Genomic DNA, 12,531 nt, shown 5'->3' with positions numbered 1-12,531 from the left:
TCAAAGTCAAAGATGGAAGAAAATCACTGAAGGAAATGTAAGTTCATTACTTACAAAAAAACCCAAAAATGAACAGCATGCCTTCCAAAAGACTGGAAAACTAAAACCGCCTTAATTAAAATCAGGAACTCAATAAGGATGCTAGTTATCACCATCATCATTTAAAATGTCTTAATTTTTTTTTAAGATTTTATTTACTTGACAGAGAGAGAGAGCATAAGTGTGTGTGTGGGGGGGAGGGGCAGAGGGAATAGGAGGCTCCCCACTGAGCAGGGAGCTGGATGTGGGGCTTAATCCCAGGACCCTGGAATCATGACCTGAGCTGAATGAAGGCGGATGCTTAACTTACTGCACCACCCAGGTGCCCCCATCTTAATGTTTCTAACATAAAAACAAAACAAAGAAAATTAAACAGCCTGCAGAAACAGTGAAAAAAGAAGTGCAACTGTTTTTGTTGCTGCCATAACACATACCTGAAAATCTCAAAGGATGCTAATATAAAGTTAGGAGAACTAATCAAAATATCAAGAGGCAGATGAGTAGAGAGTAAAAAAAAAAAAGTCCATTCTCTTTTGTAGCAACTAGCATCCTGAAATAGAAATCAGAAAAAAATACTCCATTTGCAATAGCAAGAACACTCTAGGATAATTCTTAGGAATAAATTTAACAAAAAAGGCACAATAAATTTAACATAAAGGAAGGCAACTCTAAAGTCTTTAACAGACATAAAATAGGATCTGAACAAGTGGCAAGACATACCATACTCTTAGATGTAAAGATACTATAACAATGTAATTTATAACCTAAATTAATATGTAAATTAAAATTCAAATTAGAATCCTTACATAACCTTATTAGGAGGCAGTGGTCGTGAGACTGATGGAAAGGACTTAAAGGTTTATATGGAAGATTACATATGGAAGAATAGATAAGAAAAATATGAAATAAGGAATAGTGAGAAAAGATCTGATTTACCAGCACATATCAGAACATAACTTGAAGCCTCTTTAACCAAAACAGTATTGGCACAGGAATACACAAACAGATAAATAGAAAAATCTAGAACTCAATCTCAGTATATGTAAGAATATAAGATCTAACAAAGATGGCAGTTCTATTCAGTAGGAAAACAGGAGCAGCACAACTGGTTATCCATCTGGGAAAAAATAAAATTGGGCTGCCATCATATGCCATGTACAAAAATAAATTCCAGATGGACTAAAGATATAAATATATAACACATACAATAAAAATCTTGCAAGAAAATCTTAGAAATTGCACTTAACAAAACTTAAAGGTAGGAGACCTTAAAAAAGACACAATTTTCTACATAAAAACTGAAAATGTTTTGTATGGCATGAAACCATCAAGAAAATCAGTAAGGAATTAAAGTTTTAGAAAGATATTTATAATGAAGATAAAGGATTAATATACATAATAGAGAGTATTTAGTTCTTCTTTTGGTAAACAATTTTTGCTTTATTTAAGTGATTTTCTTCCAACTCTGGCTTTGAGATTTCACGTTTAATAAAGATGAAGAGGTAACTCAGAATAGTAAATCCCTCAAATTTATTGGTAGACAGAGAACTGCAAACTGAAGATATGCTGGTATCACTTATACCCACTGACAGCAAAAAGTTAAATACAGTTAGTAATAACTAACGCTGTTTGGTATATGGGGATACAGGTACTTTGCTCCGTTGCTGGTGAACTATGAACAGGAATAACAGGCTTTCAGAGAACCAAACTGGATATAAGTAAATTAAATACAAAAATTAAGGGCGTCTGGGTGGCTCAGTGGGTTAAGCCGCTGCCTTCAGCTTAGGTCATGATATCAGGGTCCTGGGATCGACCCCCACATCGGGCTCTCTGCTCAGCAGGGAGCCTGCTTCCCCTGCTCTCTCTGCCTGCCTCTGCCTACTTGTGATCTCTTTCTGTCAAATAAATAAATAAAATCTTAAAAAAAATTAAGTAATCAGTTTAAAAAAACATGTGACCCTTTGATCCAGCAATCATACTTCTGAGACACTATTCCATAAAAGTAAAAGATTTAGACACATATAAGGATGTTTATTTAGTAAAACACTACTTAGACTAGAATCTGGAAACAAGTAAATGCCTACCAATAGAAGAGAAACTGAATAAAAATGTACACATAAAAACAATATGTTTATGTGTCCATGGTAAATTCTGTATGAGTACATACATGCCTGTGTAAAGAAATTTTTATTTAAATTCAAGGATAGACAAGTAGACAGAATAATGGAAAAGAACGAGCTTTGGAATAATTTCTGAGTTCAAATTCTGCCTCTATCATTTATCTGCTGAATGACTGTAAGCAAATTACTAAGCTTCAAAAAAAAAAAAAAATTACTAAGCTTCAACAAACCCCTGCTTCTTCATTTCTAAAACAGAAATAGTAATTACCGCTTCACGGGGATTTTCTTAGAATAATGACATAACAGTTATAGAGTGCTCAATTTAGCATGTGTTACATACACTCAAAAGGGACAGCTATTATTATTATTATATTTTTCCCTTCTTGAGATCAAAAAACAAAAAACCCCCAAATATAAAATAAAAATCAAAAAAAGGGAGAAGAGTGCCTCTAAACTCCACTGCTTTTAAAGAAATAAGAAACACCTCAGGGCGCCTGAATGGCTCAGCTGGTTAAGCATTTAACTTTTGATTTCAAATCAGTTCATCATCTCAGGGTCCTTGGATGGAACACTATGTGGGCTCCTTGCTCAGCAGGGAGTCTGCTAGAGATTCTCTCCTGCCCCTGCCCCTGTACATGGTCTTGCTCTCTCTCAAACACAAAAATAAATCTTAAAATAAAACCTTAAAAATATATATATACCTATGTATTTTCTATTACTGAACGGTCATTTGTCCTTGGATTACAAAAGTCATATGGGAAAAATCCTACATATACCCCCTTATAAGACAAGCTTGACAATTAAAGCAAGATAATGATGAAGACATTCATCAGTTTTGTTTGCAAGTTAATTTGGGGCAGGGATTTATTCTATAAATCAAGTCACTGTTTGCTGCCTTAAATTTAGTCGTTGAAGAAGCTAAGCAAAAAAACCCTCAAGTGGCGCCTGGGTGGCTCAGTCGGTTAAGTGTCTGCCTTTGGCTCAGGTTCTGATCTCAGTATCCTGGGATTGAGCCCCACTCTCTGCTCAGCATGGGAGTTTGCTTCTCCTTCTCCCTCTGTGCCCTCTCTCTTGCTCTAGCTCCCAAATATATAAATAATCTTAAAAAAAAAACCAAAAACCCTCTAAAGGAATATTACAGGTGAAATTTCAGAATATAAAGCAGGTATCTAGCAAAGAACCCACATCCAGAATAAATTAAAAATGTAATACATATATGTAGGTAAATAATGTCTATATAGGTATACTAATATGTACAAATCCTGCTGTTTTAGTCCATTTGGACCACTGTAACAATACCACAGACTGGATGGCTTAAAAACAGCAGAAATTTATTGCTCACAGTTCTGGAGGTTGGAAATCCAAGATCAGGTGTAAACATGGTTGGGATCTGATGAAGACCCTTTCCTTCACTGCAGACTATTGACTTCTTGCTATGCCCTAAAACGATGGAAGGTGGCGAGGGACCTTTCTGGACCCTCTTTTATAAGGGTGCTAATCACTATCATGAGATCTCTGTCCTCATGCCCTAATCACCTCCCACAGTCCCCACCTCCTAATGCTAACACCATCACTTTTGGAATAAAATTTAACCACATAAATTTCGAGGGAGACAAACATTCAGACTGTAACATTTGCTAAATGCAAGAATGCTCACAGCAGCTTTGCTCATAATGGCTAAAATTGAAAAAGAACAAAGCAAAACCAAACATCTGTAATAGCAAAATAGATAATTTTCAAGCGTGGTTTATTCATACAATGAAATACTCTCAGCAACTAAAAAAATGAAAACAGAGTGCCTGGGTGGCTCAGTGAGTTAAGCCTCTGCCTTTGGCTCAGGTCATGATCTTAGGGTCCTGGGATTGAGCCCCACATTGGGCTCTCTGCTCAGCAGGGAGCCTTCTTCCCCCTCTTCCTCTGCTTGCCTCTCTGCCTACTTGTGATCTCTCACTCTGTGAAATCATAAAATAAAAAAATGAAGACGGGTCCCGATACACTCCCAAAATAGATGATCAAAAGAAGTCACGTACAAACAAGTACATGCTGCACGACTGTGTGATTGCATTTAAATGAAGTTCAGAAACAGCTGAAACTAATGGTATGGAGAGAAGAGTCAGAATAACGGTTATTCAAGGGCAGAGAAGGGGTGGTCATGACTAGAATGGGACAGAAATACCTCTCTGGGGTGCTGGATATATTCTTCCTCTTAGTAGTAGTTACAGCGGTATATTCATATGTAAAATATCACTGAGTTGTATACCTCAAATATGTGTATTTTAGCCTATATACATTACACCTTCCTATGAAAATAAATTTAAAAAATTTTAAAGTAGTTTTCCCCTAAAAAAAATTTCAGAACAAAATGTAAAATGTCAAGTACCATTCCTACACAAGGATAACTATAACTTTCAGGAAGGTTGGAAAGAAAAGCAAACAACCTTATATTAAATAATACTGCAGTGTAAAACAAAAAGAAGCATTCACCAATATTATGATGGCTAAGTAATTTTTATTTTCTGATCATCTACCAGCAATTTAAATAATTATACATCCATGAGATGTATCCACCCGCATAATCGAAGTTTAAGGTGAAATAAAAACCACATGACACCGGCATATATAAAGCACTGATCAAATATATCAGATTTTGTTAATAAAATGATCTTTTACTCATCATATAATTACCAGGTTTCTACTCAAGAAACACCATTTTCATGGAACCAGAAAAACAAGATAGTTCATATTTTTAAAAATTATCTGTCTGAAAGCCACACCAAAAACATCAAGAAACAATTTTTGACCAAATGTTTCAAAGGACTTCAAAAGAAGAAGGAAAGATAGACATACGACTGAGAATTATTTATCCAAAATATAATTTGCCACAATAGGAGAAAAAAAACCAAAACCAAAACCCAAGTAGAGGTACCTTCACTAGCTATACCTGTTACGTATCCTCATTCTTTGATGCCCCCATTCACACTCTTCCATCCTTCATGGCTGGGGAGCTCTTTTCTGAAACTGGTCTTAAATGTTACATTACTGATAAAGAATCTCCTGTTCTCCCAGGCTGAATTAACCACTCCTTTGATAGCTCCCACTGCTATTTCAGACCATGATATGATTTGTGTCTACTGTAATGACAAATTGTTTTGTGTTTCACCTCCCAGCTCCTGCACTGAGGCTGTAATGGGCACTCAAAAAATGCTGCTTGAACAATGACAGCAACACAATGGAGGGAATCAGAATATTAGTTCTTGAAAGAAAAAAACAACTGTCTAGAAACAAAATGATGACAACAGCAGAATTTTGATCAAATGAAGGTCATTTTCTGGGGAAAAAGATCCAATTTTGTGTTCAAATGCCATTCTTCCTCTGTAAGCGTTTTTTAAAGTAATAGTTTTATGGAGATATTATTCATTTAAGGTTTTAATATATCTTTAAAAGAACCCCACTTTTTGCCACATGAAAGATGCTGATGTTTTATTGAGGGTTCTGAGCAATTCATTCAGAACCCAGGTCTGGGACTGGAGAAACTGCTTTCCAAAGATAAATACTTCAAGAATGTGAGAAAACGAAAACAAAAATTAAAACCAATGAAGACAGGTGCAAAGACACAAAGTATCACCAAACCTGAAGAAAATTACTTTAAATTCTTGTATGCTATACAAAGAATAGTTTTTATTGCTTTGCTTGTAAAACCATGAGGAATGTATGAAGTTGCAAAGGGATACTATAAAAAAAAGAGAATTCTTCATTTTAGAGGAATGAGCTAAAAGGGAATACAATTGAAGAGACTAAAATCATGTTCTTTCCAATTGTAGAAATAGGCTTTACCTACAAAGAATACATTTCTGTGAAGTGTGAAAACAAAATAAACAAAAGAAAAGTTTTTCATACTGCATAGCACGAATGATCTAAAAATACAATTACATTCGGAAAGGATTTGGATACACAATGAGTAGAGGACATCCTTTGCTTCCGAGGTGAAGCCAATCAAGAGAGAAAACCTTTTTCTTTCTTTTCTGTGCCAACACTAGAAACAACTTTGGGCTAAAAGTGTATATAAAGTTCTATTCTTATGTTAGATAAAGGGATTATAAAACGTTCCCTGAAATCAAACAGCCACACGATCTTTTCCTCACAGATTTCCAAAAGGATTAATGCTGAATTATCAGCCCCTTACCTTTGTAATAAGAATTCGGTATTTCTCTACCAGGTGGTCGTTGTTGTGACAACCTGCTAGCAGCTGCCAGACTTCTCCTCGAAGAGCTTCAGGAACACCGCTTCTTACTAAGGATGACAACTGCTTTGGTCTCACACTCAAATTGAGATGCCTAAAAATAAAGTCATAATCTGTAAGTGGATTAAAGGAAGATTCTCTAAAGAGTATTATTTTTTTCAAAGATCTTATTTTTGGGGGTCCTGGGTGGCTCAGTCAATTAAGGATCTGCCTTCGGCTGAGGTCATGATCTCAGGGTACTGGGACTGAGCCCTGCATCAGGCTCTCTGCTCAGCGGGAAGTCTGCTTCTGCCTCCCTTTCTGTCATCTCTCTTGCTGTCTTTCTCTCAAATAAATACTAAAAAAAAAAAAAAAAAAAAATCTTATTTTTAAGTAATCTCTACACCCAGTGTGGGGCTCAAACTCAAAAGCCTGAGGTCAAGAGTCACACCTTCCACCAACTAAGCTGGCCAGGCACCCCTAAACAGTGTAATTTTTATGAAAACTAGACTAAATGATTTTCACAAACTTAATGAAGGTAACATACTAAAAAAATAAAATTAAATAGATCTGCTGAATTGGATGTGGTCAAGATAACTAAAAGATTGAGTGAAGAACTGTGCAGACTGTTTCCTAAGTATCTTTAATTTATTGCTCTTTTAATTTTTTTAATAAAAATCAAAACTAGAAACCATAGCTTCATGATTGTGGTTTATGTAAGAAAAACAAAGCAGAATTCCAATCAGCAGACACAAAGTCAAAGATAAGGGCTTGGCCTTGCATCAAAATTCACAAGTGAGTTGTGTATTTATATGTTCTAAGTTAAAATAAATATAAAAATAAAGCTTTCAGCTGTTTTTATGATACCTTGCTTCAAGTAACATTTTAGAATGACTATGATCGCTAAGGAAGTTTCTACTGTACTATGATAATATCAAAACAAATTATGGAAGTCTTTGAGCTTCATTTATTTAATCTATAAAATGGGGAAAAAAACCTTATCTTGAATTGTTGGTACCAATTTATAAAGTAATTTGCATATAATCTTGAATTTGATCTGCACAATAACCACCTGAGGTAGGTAGTTAGTACTTCCAGTTTTACTGACGGAGAAAACAGCTCAGAAAAGCTGATTAAATGACTCAGGTAGTCTCAAACTCAGATCAATAAATGCTCTGTTGAGTATGGCTGCTTTGTGTTTTGAAAGCCACCATTACTGAGTCAGTAAAGCAGGATCCCGACCTGCAAAGTCTTCTGTGACTATCAGATTTAAACAGAAGTTACTGATGACCACTCTCAAAATACAACAAGGACTCAGACTTTTCTCAAAACGTTCCCAGAATTCTAAAGAACAATGCACAGTGTCTTTAAAAATGGTTAATTCTGGGGCGCCTGGGTGGCTCAGTGGGTTGGGCCACTGCCTTCGGCTCAGGTCATGATCCCAGGGTCCTGGGATCGAGCCCCACATCGGGCTCTCTGCTCGGCAGGGGGTCTGCTTCCCCCTTTCTCTCTGCCTGCCTCTCTGCCTACTTGTGATCTCTCTCTGTCAAATAAATAATAAAAAAATTAAAAAAAATGGTTAATTCTGTGATGCTAGTACCCTAACGAGGTAGCTATAGACAATTCAATATGGTTTCTGTCTTTGCTTGGAAAAAATAGTTACATAAAAGTTGAAGGATTGGGAGCAGAAAGAACAAAAGCAGTTGTTACTTAACTCAAGAACTGGTTAACTATGGACTGTATGCCAAATCTGCCCACTGCCTATTTCTGTAAAGCAACTTTTATTGAAACACAGCCTTTTAAAATTGTTTACATATCATCTATGACTACCTTTGCACCACAACAGCAGAGTTGAGTAGTTGTGAAAGAGTCTACTGGGCCACAGAACCTAATATTCATGAGCTATATTTATTAATGGCCTAAGTATTTATGACCTCGCCCTTTACAGAAATAATAAACCTAACCTAGGTTTATTTGCTAATCCTAGCTTAATTTATATTGGTAAAATTATTTTCAGAATAATTTTATGTCCTTGATTGTATTAACTTTATTTACCCCCAACATACTATTTTATACCAACATTAGTTCTCTTATCCACTGAGTCGCATTAAAATATACTTGGAGAAATTAGAGTTCAAAGGTACTATTACTTATACTACCACTAAAAATCTAATGTGGAGGGGCACTTGGGTGGCTCAGGCGTTAAGCATCTGTCTTCAGCTCAGGTCATGATCTGGGGATCTGGGATGGAGCCCCACATCAGGCTCCCTATTGGGCGGGAAGTCTGTTTCTCCCTCTCCCACTCCCCCTGCTTGTGTTGCTTCTCTCGCTGGGTCTCTCTCTGTCAAATAAATAAATAAGATCTTTAAAAAAAAAAAAATCTAATGTGGAGTTAAATAAACCAACTTTAGGCTCGGACTTGCCTGTGTTAAAAATTCTAGGTCTGCCATTTACTAATTAGAATTGCTGACTAAATCTCTGAACCAGTTTCCTCATCTGTATAAATGGATACTAGTTCATAAGGCTGTTATAATGGCTGAAATCAAGCACGTAACTTAGCACAATGCCTGGCATATAGTAAATTCATTAATTCTCACTAATATTACTACTAGTACAACATCCATTATTTTTAACTCACAATAATCTTGAATGGTAATTTTAAAGACCTGTATATTTTGTAAATGAAGAAACAGACTCAGAAGAGTTAAGTGACTTGCCCAAGACCATACAGCTTGGAAATAGGGGAGGCAGGATTTGAAGCCAGGCCTACTAGGTTATAGAATTCCATGATATTATAATGTTTCCTACCTATAGAACATATATAATAATGATGGGAAAAAGAGATGAAATGAATTAAAGAAGAGAAACAAACTGTATTAGTATTTCTGAAGACATGACCCAAACCAGCAAAAATAGTTTCAACACCCTTCAGAAATATCTGTAGACTCAGTTAATGTATTTGAGGAAGTAGAAGAAAAATATATTAGTTAATTAACAAATAAATTTAAAAATATGGTAATAAAACAAATTCCAAGCAACTGTATAAAATGGTGGGGAGTTCATCTAATAAAATCTAGAGTCTAAATGCTGTATCTGAATGATTTTAAATAAACTATTATGTAACCATGTCAAGATTCAATTACATTTCTATTTTAGAGTAGAAACCTTTTTATACAGATGAAATGCCTGCCAGCAGCAGTCCAAACACTCCAAATTCACTGAACTGAAAATATAATTCTGATGAGAGCATCAGCAGGTTTGTCTCCTGACTGCTAAAGGAATATTAAAAATAAATGAGAACTGTATCCTGGAGGGGGGGATTAGAGGGGAGGCTTCTGTAGAGTTCATTTACTAAAACCACTTGTATAAAGAAAAACCATGCTTTGGTTTGCATTCTCCTCCTCTACACATTTGACATTTCCCCATGTCGAACACGTTTCACCGAAAGTGTAAAGCACTGTGAGAATGTTGGAAGCAGATGCATGCCCATTTGTAGTCCCATCCCTTAAGGACATGGAAGATTTTTAAATGCTGAAACACAGTTTTCTAAGAATAGAGTGAAAGCCTTCAACAGTTAAATTTTCTGAGAAAAATCAGACCCCAAAGTAAGAGGCCCATGGGGAGCTTACATGACAACCTTAACAACCAGAAAGTCAGAAATAGAGAAGTGCTCAGATCACTTTCAAGCTTTTTTTAGCCCCAGCATATACTGGCATCCTACAGAGAGGAAAAAGGAAACTACATAAATGTCTCACCAACTCGACATCTCTGGTTTCATTAGGAAACACCTGAAGCTAGTGTATCCTTTCTAGACAGTCTATGAGGATAGTGCTTCTTAACACTGTTGTCAAGCTGACAAGAAATTTCCGAGTTTTACAAGTGTCAGTAGGAAAAGTAACCGTTAGAGCAGTCAATATACAGCATGTTCATAACACTCCGCTGTCACTTCAGATAAATAACACAGATAAGGAGAAATCCCACCTGAGGTCTCTACTCTGGCTCTATGCATTGTGTGTGTGTCTTCCAAACAACCAATTATTGTGTACTAATTGTTATATATTATCTTAACCAGTCAGTGGTTCCTAACCACGTCAATAAAAAGGAGCTCTTTCATGATTCTCTCCATACATTCCATGTTTGAATTATTATTTCCTGCAGCCATGAGAATTTATTAGGTTTCTATATTGTGAAAGGTAATTTCAGGGGCACCTGCATGGCTCAGTCATTAAGCATCTGCCTTTGGCTTAGGTCATGATCCCAGGGTCCTGGGATTGAGCCCCATATCAGGCTTCCTGTGCAGTGGGAAGCCTGGTTCTCTCTCTCCCACTCCCCCTGCTTGTGGTTCCCTCTCTTGCTATCTATCACTGTCAAGTAAATAAATAGCATTTATTTAAAAAAAAAAAAATTAAAAGTGATTTCAGATCTTCACTACTTACCCTTATAAATCTATAAAAACAGAGATTCTAGAACACAAACCCCATACTTTGGTTTCTATAATAGGTTGCAAAAATAGAACGGTTCCAAAATTGGATATTGTAGTTAGGGGAAGATACCCTATCCATAAAATGAGAATTACAGATGAAAAGGAGAACTGTTCTAACTTACCACTTTGACAGCAGTTCTCCCCATGTTTCAAGAATTTTTCCTGCACATTCTTTGGATACATCACCAAATCCACTCAAGAGAGGTTCATCATTATCTTTAATAAATAAAACACAAAAAAGGATAACAGAAGTGGCTATGCTAGCCAGAAGAATGAATGGAAACACAACAATCAAATTTAAAAGATTTTACTGGGAATGTAAAGTCTTAATTTCTATTTCTCTCTTTTAGCATACAGATATAAATACAAAGGAAATAAAAATGATCCTAGGTACAATGTTGCAGTAACCTTTTTATTTCTCTTTTGCTTTCCATAGAGTCCACATTATGTTAACTTCAGAAAAGAGCCATTTCTAAGACTCAAAATATGGTATCTTCTTTTCCCTTTTCCAAAGCAAACAACTTTATCCGTGAAAATATATGGCAGTCTTGTTTACCACAGTTTAAAAAATTACAAACAATAGGAGAGCAGCAATAGGAGGCTGATTAAATTATGAAACACAGTTACAATGTAATTACATATTGACATGTGTTTACATTAATAATCTGGCAAAATGCCATATAAAATAAAAATATCAGGAGCTAATAAATCCTCACTATGATGAAAACAGTCTAGATTAAATTATACTAAGACATTACCAATTACAATCTGAGTGACAGAATTATGATTTCTTTCCCCCCTCCTTTATGTTTTCAGGACTGTAAATTTTCTACAGTGACATACATTTATTATAGAGAGCACAAAAATATTAAAAAAGACCAAAATGAGTCATTTCAAACTTAACTCTAGTAATTAAGAAAAGTAAGCTCAAATAAGAATTTAAAGATTGTAAGAAATGAAGGCAGTAAAAAAAAAAGTGACACTGATAAAAGCCTGTGAGAGGAATTTAAAAGTGTAATGAAAGGGGGAAACACAGACTAAGATATTTACATAATCAATCCTCTTTTGTTGAATACTTGGGGAGTTTTCAATTTTCTGCTACAAATAGTATCAGGAGGAACTTAACTTTTGTTTTCATTGGGTATATGCCCAGAAGTGCACTTCCTGGGATAAAAAAGGCATACTTTTAAGGATTTTGAAACTTACTGACAAACTGCCTTCCATAGTGGCTCTACAATTTAGTTCTACTAGTAGGGGACAACAGTCCTTCTAAGTGTCCTCACCAATGCTGTTTCTAAGTTTTCCGGCTTAACCTGCCTAAACAAAGTTTGGATCTTTATGCCTTTAATGAGTACATCATGAATTTGCATCTCTACTATGGACAGCTCAGAAATCCATGATACTTATTACTTCTTTACATTATAACACCTGGGACATTAGCATCAGTTTTGATGGTGAGATAGGAAAGACAGAATGAATGTGAGACCTCTTTTGCTACAAATGAGAGATAGGATAAATAAGGAAAAGAGAAAGCCTTGAGGGCATGAAGATAAACTTTCCCAATTTTGCTATTTTGCCAGAATTGGCCCTACTTTCTAATGCCTCAAGTAATTCTCTCCTCACTCAAATATCAATGTATTGTATATAATGTATTGGGGAATAGCAGCTAT

The 12,531-nt window shown here is 35.6% G+C and overlaps 1 protein-coding gene across 7 annotated transcripts in view; it reads right to left on the bottom strand.

The window, feature by feature from the left end:
* Positions 1–12,531, bottom strand: part of RABGAP1 (RAB GTPase activating protein 1) — a 152,015-nt gene that overhangs the window by 73,920 nt on the left and 65,564 nt on the right. For all 7 annotated transcript variants that reach the window (XM_032865798.1, XM_032865797.1, XM_032865802.1 and 4 more), the window contains 2 exons: positions 10,984–11,077; positions 6,343–6,493 (listed from right to left, as the gene is read on the bottom strand). In XM_032865798.1, coding sequence (XP_032721689.1) covers positions 6,343–6,493; positions 10,984–11,077 — 245 coding nt within the window. The remainder of the gene's footprint in view (positions 1–6,342; positions 6,494–10,983; positions 11,078–12,531) is intronic.

This window comes from Lontra canadensis, unplaced genomic scaffold, assembly GCF_010015895.1.
Source record: "Lontra canadensis isolate GAN:19392208 unplaced genomic scaffold, GSC_riverotter_1.0 scaffold30, whole genome shotgun sequence".
NCBI lineage: Eukaryota > Metazoa > Chordata > Mammalia > Carnivora > Mustelidae > Lontra > Lontra canadensis.
This window is presented reverse-complemented; position numbering and strand designations above follow the sequence as displayed.